The sequence below is a fragment of the Sitophilus oryzae genome, unplaced genomic scaffold (genome assembly GCF_002938485.1).
Source record: "Sitophilus oryzae breed Bouriz unplaced genomic scaffold, Soryzae_2.0 scaffold_357_pilon_pilon, whole genome shotgun sequence".
Classification (NCBI taxonomy): Eukaryota; Metazoa; Arthropoda; class Insecta; order Coleoptera; family Curculionidae; genus Sitophilus; species Sitophilus oryzae.
In genome coordinates, this window is record NW_022146926.1 from 2,189,509 (window position 1) to 2,204,828 (window position 15,320).

The following is a 15,320-nucleotide window of genomic DNA, read 5'->3' on the forward strand; positions in this document are numbered from 1 at the left end:
GAAAGCATCAGAATTAATAAATGTAAAGATAGTATGAACAGAGACAACGGTCCAATTCCTTTCAAGTTCTTTGTCTCCTACTAATCTAGTGGCGGAAATCTAACTGTTACGCTCAGCGGGCTCTGACAACCGGTCAGAGCCTGATTTTGCCATTTCGCCACTTAGTAGGAACAAAGAACTTGATTGGGACTGGGATTCTGATGATTATCTCTTGATAGTTCTGAGTGTATTTCTTGCCTGATTCAGATTATTAATTTTTAATTATTAAGATCTGTTAATGGGAATGCTTAATTATCACATTAGCTATAACGCAAGATTTATCTGGTTTACTTATATTATCTGAGCAATGTTCTTAAATCTAGTTGGATTCTTCTTCTAGTTTGCCCAACATATTTTGATTACAATCTTTTACAAGAATAGTGAAACATATGTTGATTACAAACTTTAAGAATAGTAATAACTAAATATGTTGGGCAAACTAGAAGATCAATATTAACTAGATTTAAAGAACATTTAGCTCAGTTGTTGATAAAGAACATTGTATAGATCTTAATAATTTAAAATTAATTAAACAATTCTCAAATTACAGGCAATTAGATGCATGTGAAAGCATCAGAATTAATAAATGTAAAGATAGTATGAACAGAGTCAACGGTCCAATTCCTTCAAGTTCTTTGTTCCTACTACTCTAGTGGCGGAAATCTAACTGTTACGCTCAGCGGGCTCTGACTCGGTTGGCTAGATTTTGCCACGCCCACTCGGTGCCCACTGAGCGAGTATTATAAACGCTCAACTTGTAGATTGTACTTTAGTTTATAATCATCTGCTGATGATGCTAACATGGTTAGCGAAACGCGCATCCAGTGTAAAAGTAAAAGTGTTTTGGTGTATTGTGGTGATTTAGTGTTTTTATTTTGCTGTGTAACACCAAAGGTTCCAACCCTCAACTGTAAAATTCTGTTGTTGCGCACACTGATTATATAGTCTATAAAATGAATAACTTTGAATTTTGACCGTTATTTTTTAGCAACATGGCAAATATAAAATCCCTCTATCTAAAAAGTTACTGATATTCTTTAAATTGAGTGCCCGAACGAATCAGATAGGTAACTCTTTTTACTTTCGTGAAATAGAAAAGGAAAATAATAAAACAAGTGACAGTTCTTCCTCTTCTTGCAAAAATCAACACGAAATGGCATAAATGTCAAAAGTAAAATGTCATCAGCTTTTGACATTTCTAAATATCAGACCAATGCCGTCTCTAATAGAACAGCCTGGGAGCGAGATTTATGACGTCACGTTAATTAGATACGGATTAATAAATATGTTGTAGGATACATGGAAAACATAATTATTCCTCGTATTTCTGGTTTGTATTTTAAAAATGATATAGTTTACATGAAATATACATAATATACAGTTAATAAATATAATATATATACCTATTTATAGTAATAAACTTTGGCAAATAAACTATGAACCATACAAATGCAACAAATGTTTTACAATATACGAATAATGAATAGGTACATGGGTAAAATGTAAAATATATTTTAAATTTTGGGGTTTGAAAATCGATCTAATTTAACAAAAAACATTCAATATATACTAATAAGATGTATTATTATTTGCATTCACAAAATGTATATGTACATATATTTTGCAAGTATCAATGTTCGAAAAATTATATTTGAAAATAATACAATATCATAGAAAAAAATGCGTCAGCGATGGGTATGAAATTAAGATCGCTGTCATTTTATAATGTAAAATTATTCTAAAATTTTTGATTTTCTTGGGATTTAGGTTCGGGAAAGACGCTGATTAAGTTTTCATTTGGTTTTTCATTATCTTTTTTGGTTTAAAAAAAACGCTTCGGCTAACATTATAGCCTTCATCAGTGTTGTGTCATATAAAAAAAATAGTGTCGAATATAATCCAAAAAATTGCATATAAAATATTTATACCACACACCACATAATGTTTACTGCAATTAATAAACTAATATACACTTGTCAAAAGATGACCACATATTTTTTTAAATTATTATTCTTAACACTAAAACTATCTACCTTGACTATGGAGTACGATTTCAGCCATAGTCAAATATAAGGAATAATTATGTTAGCGTGATGTCATAAATCTCGCTCCGAGGCTGTTCTATTAGAGACGGCATTGCATCAGCATGGCCGCAAGTTGCTAACCTAATAAAATTAATCCTAGAAAAGCCCGCGGGAACTGTCAAATTCAAAGTTATTCGTTTCACAGACTATATTACGCTTTTGAATGTTTCTGTTTACTTATCTCTTCAAAATAATTAATGTGCTATAACTTTGTTTCAGGATATTCGAAAATGGAAAAGAGACGGTGATGTCCTACGAAAATGACGTGTTGAAATCAAAGACTGTTAATGGCGTTCCTCAAAGTATAACATACGGCGCGTAAATGTTCGGTGTTGTCAAGTTGTGAAAGAGAGATCGTAAAATTATATATATATTTCATTATACCTACATTAAAAGCCAATTAGCTATTGTAATACCCTCCCAAGTAGTGTTTTGAAAATAAAAACAAAGAAAAATAATTACAGAGAAATCTTTTTGGTAAATTTTGGCCAGTAGCCAAACGTTTCAGTGTTGAATACAGTACGAGACTATGTGCAGTGGCAAAAGTGTTAATTTTATTTTTTTATCACTTTATTATGTATTACTATTATAATAATTCTGTTTTCAGAATTCGCGTAGTATCTTTTAATACGATTTGTAACTCAAGTTATTTTGTGTGCGGGCAAGTTGTGTGTTCTTCAGTGACGACAATTCTCAGAAAATATTTTTGTCTCAAAAACAAAGATTAGTTGTTATACGGGACCATTATATTTTCCACAAAAGGAAAAAAAAAGTTATTTTATGAGAATTGTCGTTTTTTGAAAAGTTTTCAATACCTTAATGTTTAAAAAAAACGTATTTATATATTAGGATTTTATCAAACAATTAATATTGAACGATGTATAATTCTTTGTTTAGAGTATTATGACAAGCTACAGAGCCCTTGTCTTGATGACCCTATTAAAATGAATGATATATTAAGACTATTTTACACGACTAGTTCGGCTGAAAAATGCAACTAGGTGTTCGTGTGTGTGCTCATTTAGTAAGAAAAATACAAGAAAATGAAATGTTTTTTTTGAGTTGGAATTTTTATTTACGCAAGACTGCTAATTTTAAAAACGAGCTTATACCTAATTTTAAAGTAATTTCGAAGTGTGAATTTACGATTTAATTAATGTTAGAATTAAAAGAAACCTTTATCGTAGTTTTAAAAATATCTTTCTTAGGATTAAATAGTTTAATTTTTTATGTAATTGTTGCTATTTTATCTTCTCACTAATAGCATTACGAATTATTGCACACAAAGATGTATATGTTATGCTTGTATGTGTGCCTGTACAGTTACTTAATGATAATAAACGATAATATCTCAATAAATCTTGTGTTATTTTACCGACCTTTGTATAGGCGTGGTGCATTTTCCGCCGGTGCTGCCACCATCGGAGAATATCGTAAACAATCGATTTTCGACACAGGTTTAAATAGCGCGTATAGGAAAAATTTATTATTTAATTATTCTAAACGTGTTAGCAAGTATAATTTGTAAAAATTCTAAAAATAAGAATAAAGAAGTAAATATTTTGATATCTGCAGAAGGTCTAACTTGTATTATAATTTATTATTCCAGTTAAAACACTTTTTAGATGAGTTCAACTACGGCAGCGAGCATAGTTTTAAAGCTGTACTTAAACTCATAAAATAATTAACTAGAAAGAAGTGTCAACTCTGTGTTAAATCGTGGCTTTCGGTGGATACGCCACTGAAAGCCTTCGTTGTCGTCTGGAGAACTAACTTTCCAATTGACAGGTTGACATGATAAGGACATGATGGCTTAATTTTCATTTCCGTTTCCGGTTATTCAATGGCGGGCCCTCTTTCAGTTCAAATGTATTTTGTATTTTTTCTTTTCATAAATAAAACCAAAAAATAATTTATTCACATATATTTATTTGAAATATGGAACAACGTGACTAAATAAATATAAAAATATAGAGGATTGTATTGTTTCAATACCAATTAGTTAATTATATGCACTTTTAACGTAAATTAGTTAAGGTATAAGCATGACTTACAGTAATTTGTAAATAAACACCCGCATTCGCAAACTTCAAGGACAGAAAACGGACACATGAACATGAAAACGGGAGCCTTATACAAAAACCTGAAAACAGAAAAAAAAAATTTTATACTAAAATTAACAATGTAAAAATATCATTAGGTATAAAATATTAATATACTGTTTAAAAAAAGCGTCCATTATTCCCAAAGAGACCTGGCTTATAAATCAAAAAGAAGCAAAAAGAGACTTTTAGTCGGATAACATAATCAGATTGTCAGTCCGATTTATTGCATTATTGACAATAAATCGCACTTACTGGAGATAACTTATGTTGGCTATAGTTAAAAATGATCTTACCTTGATGTAAATTGTTTCCATTTTCAAAAAAATAATCGCCGATCAAAGAGATTATAACACCATTTTCTTGCATCTAAAAAAAATGTAAAACAGTGTTTATTTACTACCTATTTTTTCATATACATGGGACATACCTACTACTGCAGAAACGTCATTTTCTCCAGGATTCTTCATGTAATATATATTTTATATACTTTATTACCTTTATATTTATAAATTTCAGCCGAAATATTAAATTGAACTTCCAAAACGAAACTAAACGGAATGAATTAAAATGGCGTCGAATATTTTCGAATTTGTTCTAGAACAAATCTGAAGTTGTCTCTGAAACTGAAATCTGTCATTTCTAAACTGTGAAGTTAGACAATAGTTAGACAAAAACAATGCTGTCCTTGTCTAGGCGGCCGTACTTGTCGTGAGGAGAATGACAGGAATGACACTAATGACTGTTTCCAATTTTCCTATTTCACTGTCACAATTGGGGCATAATTGGGGCTATTTTGGCTATAACGAAATTTTTTAAAGGTACATAATTATAATTTTAGAAGATGTTCATAAAACATTTAATCTAGTTGATTAAAAAAAGTATACCATTAATATTGCAAATTATATTTTATTTTTTCTCTAGTATATGTCTATTTAATTTTTTGTTTATGCAACGAGCACTTTGTTTACTCATTTGTTTCGTCGAACTGCTTGAATCTTGAATTTATTTTCGCTTTTGATCAAATCGGTATGAGAAACTATGAACCTATAAAATGTTGTTTCGGAAGAGTTGAATATCCGGGAAAGTTGAGTTATTGAATGTTATTGCACCCAACAACGCCCTAATTACGCTCTTCTTTACGCATTAGCATTTTTCAACAATTTTATTAACATTTGAAATTGTCACACAACACGACGCCTAATTCGAATTCTTTTTCACTTATTTTTTACTACCCGAAACAACGTTACATCACACAAACTTCATACCTAAGCGTTTTATAGTCTCAATAACTGCACCAGCAAAAAAATTAAAATACTTAATTATTATAATAAAACCACGATTTGAATATTATTTGAGGGCGATCAACATGACGGCGCACAATGGATCGAGGTATAGGGATATAGCGGTCATAAATAGAAAAAAAAATACTTTAATAAGTAATTTGTTGCCCAGCTGTTTTATTTATGGCGAAAAGAAAAATATCTATAGATTTTTTTATAATTTTAATTGAATTTTAGCAAAACGCCGGTCTAATTATGACTGCAAAAATTATTTTTTGTAAAGCGTGTCACTTAATAATATCGCTTAATAATGATTTCTGGTGAACTCCAAAAAATGTTTTTCTTAGATTAACAGCGGCACGCCCCCTCCTTTAAAGGGTGAACGTGGGGGATGGGTATCGGGAAATGGTTGGATTGGGTGAGCAAGTGAAAGGTGAAAGAGATAAGTTTTAAATTCTTTAAAAATCACTTCTTGTATCACTAGCTGTTTGTTTAGACCTTTCTTAATAAAAAAATTCAAGTTCCCCCGTGAAAAAATAAAATAACAAGATACTAATTTAACAATGGGATCCAAAAAATATATTATATGCGTACAGACGAAGAAGTGTTTATAATTTAATTATGTTTGTAAAAAAGTTTAATTTTGTAAACCAAGTGATTTCCATACTTAAAACTTTAAACAATACTAAAATAAACCTGAAGTATAAAATTAAAAAAATATCATATAATATGTTTATACATAATATGTTTATAAACAAATACATTCCTCAAACAATATTATTAGCGATAAGAGGAAACGTCGATAAGCGTCGATAGTATTTTTTTGGTATTTTGAAAACTATAAAATTATGGATAAAAACGACGTTTAAAAAAACATGAAAAATGAATACATAATAATAATTTCAGAACTTTCTTAGTAATAGTCCAAAAGTAGAGAAAACCTTCTTTAAAATATAAAAAATAATAATCATCTCGGGTTTTTTAAAGCCTCTAGGAATATTTACATTCTTGTTTGCTATCACCCTTATCACTAAGCGAAAAAGACAATTAAATGTGATGGGTTTAAGAGAAAAAAAAACATGGTTACAAATTTTATTAAAAAAATTTGTTGTTTTTTTTTTAAACCATATATTTGTGTCATATAGTTTAATTTTTCCAAAATCACTTATGGCCGCTCTTTAACATATGCAAGAGCCACTGTGCGGCGGCGTGAAGTACATAATGATAATTTCTGCCGTAGAGTGCGCTGCGGTCGGAATTTGTGCGCTGCGGCGCTGTATGCGGTAGAAATCAGAAACTTTCGGTATGTATTTCATGCCGTCCCGGTTACAGTTCATGTTGATCGCATTAAATAATACTGAAATGGTGGCTTTGTCATAATATTTAAGTATTTTGTTTTTTTTTGCTAGTGCAGTTATTGAGAGTATAAAACGCTCAGGTACTAAGTTTGCGTGATGTAACGGTGTTTCGGGTAGTAAAAAATAAGTGAAAAAGAATTCAAACTAGACGTCGCGCGTCGTGTTGTGTTGTAACAATTTCAAATGTTAATAAAATTGCCGAAAAAATGTTAACGTAATTAGAGCGTTGTTGAGTGCAATACCATTCAATAATTCAACTTTCCTGGATATTCAACTCTCCCGAAACCACATTTTATAGCTTCATAGTTCTTCACACCGATTGGATCAAAAGCAAAAATGGATTCAAGCAGTTCGACGCAACAAGTGAGTAAACAAAGTTCTCGTTACATAATCAAAATAATTAAAATATACTATGAGAGGATAAAATATAATTTGCAATAATATTAATGGTATACTTTTTTTAATCAACTAGTGATTAAATGTTTTTATTAACATTTTCTAAAATTATAATTATTATATAACTTCTATAAAAAAAATCGTTATAGCCGAAATAGCCCCAATCATGACCCACTAGCAAAACTCATTTAAAAAGTTTTTTTCTAGCTGGAATAATAAATAATTATAAGTTAAATCTTCTGAAGATATCAAAATATTAATTACTTTTTTAATTTTATTTTTAGAATTTTCACAAATCATACTTCCTAACACTTAGAATAATTATATAACATTTTTTTCATATACTCACTATTTAAACTCGTGTATTTGGATATACTAGTTGTTTACGATATTCTCCGATGGTGGCAGCACCGGCGGAGAATGTACCAAGCCTATAGAACGCTTAAAAATAAAACATAATATAGTGAACTGGGAATATACAGGGTCTCGCAACAGCGCGTCGGGTATTTGTAAATCTTATGTAAAGAATTTTAAGTGCAGACCTAAGTTCTATTCTAGGATCTTTGAATAAACAGACTAATAGTCTAAGATCCGGCTTCAACGCAACGGGTATCGGCAGCCAGACGGGCCGCATGCTGTTCCAGAGAGCATAGTAAAAGACATATCAAAGAGCCAGACGTTTTCAAATACTTTCTCGAAAACGTAGCTAGCTCTTAGACTAGTATGTTTATGAACAGGAGAACATTCTAGAATTAATTGGAATAATAGTGCATCCTTAAAAACGAGGATGTATAGGATTTAAAAGAAAAATAATAAAACCCTTTATAAATAGAGACATTTATTAACAAATACGCACCATAGCAAACTGTTCTATTATTTCAATAAGTGGAAACGCAAAATAAAGATCCGTTAAAACGTTTATAAAATTTGTACAATTTGTATAACAAAGAAAAAAAGAGTTCAATTACAACAGACATAAAAACATCCAACAGGCTAAATTTCTATAGAAATTTCTTGTAAATAGTTTTCTTTTACTCCAGTTTGAAAAAAAAAATCTAATTTAATTATTCTAAGCTTTAGTTATTATATTTAGTGATTATAGGAATATGTTTATAGATATGTTTAGAGTAAAAGCCGTATTAGCTTTTATCTTAGTATTAATAAATTATCTATTAGCTAAAGTTTTATTATTTGGTTTTTACATTATTCTCATTCTTTAAACAAAAAAAATATAATAAGCCAATAGTAATAATTCGGTAACGAGAGACAAATGAGCCTTAATAGATTTTCTAGATTTCGTCATAGCTTATATTCAACTAGGAATAAGTACGGATTATTTATGATAAAATGTTTATATTAGTACACTAGAATTAAAATTTTTGAGTGGTGTAGTTTTATGTTTATGTTAAATTATACGAGATTCTATTAATTCTATTTATTCTCTTATTTTCTCACGCAAATTAGAGAAATTTATACATTTGTATTGGATATGTAGGAGTGTTCGCTTTGTTTCTATTCTTTAAATCACAAGTATTAATTTTCAATATAATTAAACATTTACAGAAATTTGATATAATAATAAGATACCGGTGGGATATAATTATCATGAAACTGTTTTGTTAATGACTCAATGATCTAACGAATTGTAAGGTGAAACAAATTGGCTTGTCATGGAGTGGGTAATTTAATAGTTTGAGAAAAAATTCTAACTAATTTATATTTTTATGTATTTGCTTGTATTTAAAACAAGGTATATGCAAAGGGTACAAATACCGTTGAAGTTTCCTTTATTTTAATAGACGCTAGATCTGTTGAAATATTATTTCTATAACACAATCCTGGATTAAATAAAATTACTTCAATAATATACAGGGTGATCCGAACTGTATTCCGGAAACTTCTTTCGGCAGTATATTCTGCAGACTAAGATAAGTAAAAAAGTTCGTAAAAATGTATGTTCTAAAATGTTTAGTTTCGGAGATACAGGGTATAGAAGTTTCATCTTTATTTTGATTTTTTTCAAATAATTTCTGAAATAAAGTTAATATTTGGATGAAAATTGGTGTCTGGGAGTTTTTTTGACATGATAAATTTGATTTTGATGTCAATATGACTCCTATTTATAGGGGGCGCTACCTACGTGTGTTTTAACTGTTTTGAATTGCAATAACTTTTCGTCCGTACCTGTATAAAAGTACTGAGTGAAAAAATATACATTTCCGTGACTTTTTACCTAAAAAATGTCTCTTTTTAAAAATCGCTACAAGTAACCGTTCTCAAGATATTTAGAATGGAAATAGTCGATACATGTCATTATTGACAAAAAATAAACACGTTCCGCAGATAGTTATTTGATAGAAATAATAAATCTGTGAAATTTTAATTTTTTTTAATTATTCTTAATTTTTTCTGCGAAAAAAATATGATAAAACAGTTTCTGTTCAACTTTTGGTACAAAAATATTTCAAATTTATTATTTCATGTTACCCTTGTTTATATATTCTTAAAGTTGCCCAACCGACTAGACAAAATGTGCTGCCAACTGGAGGACAAATCGTGAACCTTTCGGGGCGGAGTCAAAAATATCGATTATTTTCCTTGTTTTCCTCAGAGTAATGTAATAATATAGCCCAGGGTTTCTGCGAACTTTAATAGTGATCAGCTGATTAAGAAATTTAAACGAAACTTTTATTTTATTGTAAATTGTGGATTATTTTGCCTGTTTTATTATTTTAAGAATTATTAAGAATTTTTAAGAATTATTTATTATATTGCCTGCTTTTTTTATTTTAAGAATTCTAAACCGTATTAACAAAGAAATTATTATTTCGATATGTTGGTACATTATTTATAATTTATGATAATGCTAATTGATGTTAATTAATATTTAAAAAAAAGTTACATACTTATTTTAATTTGATTTAATGCAGGTTTATAAAAGAATCATTTCATCCTTAGATTATTTTATTCTAAATTGAGTGCTTTACGAATTTTATGATATTTTTTTTGAAAACATGAAACTTTTTACATTTTTGATGCCAACTAATTGGCATGGTATTATTGGTATGGAAATTAGCCAAGAAAGAAAAGAATTGGCTATAACTTGTAATTTTTCGAAAAAAACATATTATACCTATATCGCTGAAAAGCTATGGCGCTTTTCTATGAAGTCATGGCCAACTATGGTTTCCCGATTAAAAAAAACATAATGACTGTGCGATATGCTAAAAATGATAACTTTAGAAAAAAATATTGCACAAACTCATTAGGTATGTGATTATCTAATAACTTTATCTGAAAATTTTTGTACAGTCATATAAAATGATCGAATAAAATCGGCTTCAACAAATGGCAGATGAAATGACAAGCGATTTCTAATTTGCTATATAATTTTACGTAGATCTAAAATGACAGCGATTTAAAATTTCATAGCCATCGTTGACGCTGTTTTTATTCGATCATACGGGTAGATTATAATGGAATTAGAGACAAAGTTTTAAAATAGCCAAAAATTTTTTTCGAAATATCTAGTAAGCCTTGAATTTCTCCGAAAAATTGAAAGGCGCATATTTATGACCCCAATAAAACTGCAATTTTTTCCATTTAACTGACTAACATCTCCACTGGTTTCCCGAGATACCCATAGAGAACATCGTGCATCCGAAACTCAACGCTGTTTAGTATTTATAAACTAACTATTATTAAGTATGCGGCCGTGCGTTTAATTTGATTAATAAAATCGATTAATTTAGGTTAAAAATAAATTTGAACAGATTTTTTTTGTTCGTATATTCTCCGGCTTTGAAAACCAAAATTATATGATAACGCTAACTTACTATTTAGAAAGGATATAAACAATCTAGGTCGCATTAATAGAATTACTACAATTAGAAGAAATAAAAAGAATAAATCAGATAAATATATTTTTCACCTTGCGTCTGTCTACAAAATAAATAATATAATCTCTTATAAAACACTACCTATAACTACTGCTTCACTACTTCAACCACTCCCCACACTGAAAAATTATTTTAACTTACTAATGCATCAAACAAAAATAGAAAAATATGCAAATTATCCTTTCACCTACTACTTAACTGCAAAATAATAAACTATAAAAACACTACTAACTATTCTACACTAAACATTATAATTAAACTTAACTAAAATTAATCTAATTTTTACACTAAACTTTTACAACTAAAAGAAATGTCTCATTTTTTAAAACTAGAAGAAACAGAACCTCGATATTTAGAATGCAACCAGTCATAATAGATCATTGACAAAGAATAAAAATACTTTAAAATGTATTCAGAAAGCAAAAATAATAAAGTCGAAAATTATCTAAACAAAATTCATTTTTTTCTCTTATCAGTGAAGAAATGACGACTCGTCGGTTTCTGTCGAAATTTTGTCGGGTATTTACACATGGTCAAATATATAATTACCAGCTTTTATAGCACCGTATGATAGACAAAAATGGCTGTCGATTAGCAAACAAATGACACAGTGAAAATTATCGATTTTTATTTACTCTTCTATTGGTCGCTTCTAAAATTCAGAGTAACAAAAAATATTTTTCTGTAGTAAAGACTGTGAAATACGCCCCGCCATCTGGTGCTTTACATCCATAAACGTCTTAGGTTGAGCTACAAAATTCATATACAAGGATGTTACTTAAAAAATATAAAATGATAGCGATCTTCATTTTATAGCCATAGTTAAATTTATTATTTCTCGATCATACGTTTAATTTATGTCAACATGTTTAATTTATGCCAATGTTACGTAAAATGTCGTAAATGTATATTTTTTACTCGGTAGTTTTATTCAGGCAAAAGATTTTTTTAACCTTTATTACTCTTCAAAACAGTTAAAAGATATATGCATGGTGGCGCCCTCTACAAGCAGGAGTCATATTGACATCAAAATCAAATTTCTCATGTCAAAGAACTCCCAGAGACCTATTTTCATCCAAATATTGACGTTACTTCAGAAATTATTTGGAAAAAATCGAAATAAACTTCTACACCCTGTATCTCGAAACTAAGCATTTTAGGTCATACATTTATGGAACTTTTTACTTATTTTTATCTGCAGAATACAGTTTCGGACCAGTTCGGACCATCCTGTATAATAATTATATTTTTGTAATTTGTTGCTAAAGAGAATATAAAATTGAGATTCTGGATTTTACTTGTGGATACAACCCTAATTTAGACAGATTGCGTGATGACATTAAAAGTTAATCTGTCAAAAATCAACAAGGAATTCAGATAGTTAATTTTTGCTACTTGATATAATATTCCTACGTCAATATAAACATTAACATAACTTCCAGGCCAACATTTTATCGGGTGATCTGTACTTATTTTAGTATTTTAATGTATTTTGAAATTAGTATCCCACTATAATAGTTAGGTACATTTTTATATCACTCCCCCTAACCAACAACGAAAATGCTGTACAAATGTTTTAATCAGATTATTAGTAAATTTTATATTTTTTATGAGTATGCTTTAGTTAATATCGAGTACAAATACCGATAGATATTTAAGAATAGAGTAGATTTTTTTCTGGATTTCATTATCAAATATTAAACCTGTTTTGTTTAACATTAAAAGAGCGGTAGTCTCAGAAAGAATGCATAGAGGACGCTGCTATAATTTGATAAGGCTAATAGATTATTGAATATGTTATTTAGTTTGAACATTATCTTCAAAATCCTTATACAATAAATATGTACTTCAGTACTTGATTGGGAACATCTTTTCAAATACAACACTAATTTAGCGTTTTATTTTTTATCTACACTTGGTTTTGGACCCTTAAAAGCAACCTAAAAAAAAAAAAAAAACGAGAACACAATAATTCAGCTTGAAACAAATATTTCCATATCTTTCCGACATTTCCTAATTATAATCCAACATATTGGATCCGTACCAAACGTCATTATCCAACCGTGACGATTTTCTAAATATTAAATCCTATTGCTCTCTTAACACCGGTACCATTTCAATTATTCTGCCTCCAAAAATAGGAGGAGCTACGTTACCAATTACCAAACGCTACATTTGTTGGTGGGGTTCATGGGGGAACCCCTGGGACACTGGTACGCCTTGGCAAAGTCCCAGGAATTGGATAAGGGGCCCAGAACCCGGATGGGTCCGGGCGAATGGACGCTGGACCTTACTTTGGTGAGGGCGTCTTCGGGCCGCATCGAACCGCACCAAATCTGGGCGTAGTTGAGGAAAAAAAGTTGGTCGTGGGTGAGGTTGAGACCGGGGAGGAGGTCCTCTTCTCCGTATTGGGCCACCCATTTTTTGTAGGCCTGTAACAAAGTGAAAGTGACGGTCAAACATTGAACCTATAAGGGTTCGTTTTTTTCCTTTTGAGGTATGGAACCCGAAAAATAATGGAAACTGAAATATAAACACTTCACTTTCTGGATATACACCATCATGTATACGGGGCGTCCCAGGCTGAGCGTTCATTAGATTTTTCTAGAGAACTATAATATCTAGATCGGGGATTTTTTGCACATAATTGTTTCACAACGACATTGGCGGCACTTCCGGAAATCTTCAAAATTATCTTTTTAATAATCTAATCTAATCTCTAATCTAATAATATCTTTTTAATAATTTTTTTTAATAATCTTTACTAACACTTTACACCTAACGCTTTTGAGAAAAAGATTTTTAAAATTCTTGGAGGAAAAAAACTGCCTGTCAAAAAAATGTGTATACCCTAAACTAGAGGTGGGAATTCTAGTTCCTTGGGAGGAACTAGTTCCTTAGTTCTAGTTCCTCCAGAGGATTAGTTCCTTGAACTAGGTCTTTAGTTCACAATAGTTCGCGACTAACATTGACATCCCTCTTGCTTGCTAATGCGTTTCGTTGTCAGTCAGAACTATTCACAGTATGATCTGTATAATTTTTATAATGTACGGAGATATAACGAAACGTGTAATTGTGTATGTTAAAAACATATAGGTAAGTTCTATAGCAGATAAAAAAATTAAAAAAAACTCAAATCAGAATTTAAAAAACTATATCACAAATCAATTGGAGCAAATATTACAAAAATTTTACGAAAAATTGCATTTTTCCTCACTTCAAGCCTTTTGTTTTTGTCTAAAAATTCAGAATATCTACTTCGTTTTATAAGATATTTCTTAATTTTAGGGACCTAAAGTGAAACATTCCCATAAAATATTTAAAAAACAAACTAAAAATCAAAAACAGTATCCACGACAATTTTCTGTGGTATTACGCCGCGCCGGCTGCGGCAATAGACAAGGCCGAATCCATCGTCGTCGCCTTGTATTATATCTTGGATCTGCCGACTGAATAGATTCCCGTGAACTAGTCTTTTAATAGTTCCTCTATGTCCGGATCCGATAACATACGGCTCGCACTCCCCACGCCTGCCTAGCATCAATCGCGCTGGCTGATCCATACGTAAACTAGTCTTTTATTTAGTATTTAGTTCCTCTAGTTCCTTTAGGTCCGGATCCGATAACATACGGCATAAGGCTGGCACTCCCCACTCCTACCTAGCATCGATCGCGCTGGCCCGATCTGTTATGTAACTAGCATGTAACTAGTCTTTTATTTAGTTTAGTTCCTCTAGGTCCGGATCCGATAACGTACGTCTGGCACTCCCCACTCCTGCCTACCATCGGGCTACGCGCGCTAGCCGATCCGTCGCATATTATTCTATATCGGACACAGTCTCGATCCCGGAATAGGTCCTGAGGAACTAGGCCTTTGAGAAACCAGGAACTAGTTCCTTTCATTCCGGGGGCGGAATAGTTCATTGGAACTAGTTCGTTCACGAACTACACACCTCTACCCTCCCTAAACGTAAAATTTAGTGATTACCACAGTCACTGTGACATATAGAGAAGCCATGTGACTATATATTTCAAAGATTAAGTTGTTTTGAATGTCATATATAATGGCCGTAGCTGTCATGGCATTGAGCTATTAAAAATTATCATAAATCAGTTTTTTCAAATGGAAACCCACTTTTTTATTTCTAGTTTTATTACTA

General features: G+C 30.7%; 2 protein-coding genes across 7 annotated transcripts in view; one reads left to right on the forward strand and one right to left on the reverse strand.

The window, feature by feature from the left end:
- Positions 1 to 3,478, forward strand: part of LOC115884810 (dnaJ homolog subfamily B member 6-B) — a 121,522-nt gene extending 118,044 nt beyond the window's left edge. For all 5 annotated transcript variants that reach the window (XM_030903503.1, XM_030903506.1, XM_030903502.1 and 2 more), the window contains one exon: positions 2,343 to 3,478. In XM_030903503.1, the coding sequence (XP_030759363.1) occupies positions 2,343 to 2,445 (103 nt within the window). In that variant the 3' untranslated portion in view covers positions 2,446 to 3,478. The remainder of the gene's footprint in view (positions 1 to 2,342) is intronic.
- An 8,938-nt stretch (positions 3,479 to 12,416) lies between these two features.
- The window catches only part of LOC115884764 (neprilysin-1-like), a 58,853-nt gene continuing 55,949 nt past the window's right edge, over positions 12,417 to 15,320 (reverse strand). For both annotated transcript variants that reach the window (XM_030903435.1, XM_030903433.1), the window contains exon 16: positions 12,417 to 13,593. In XM_030903435.1, the coding sequence (XP_030759295.1) occupies positions 13,321 to 13,593 (273 nt within the window). In that variant the 3' untranslated portion in view covers positions 12,417 to 13,320. The remainder of the gene's footprint in view (positions 13,594 to 15,320) is intronic.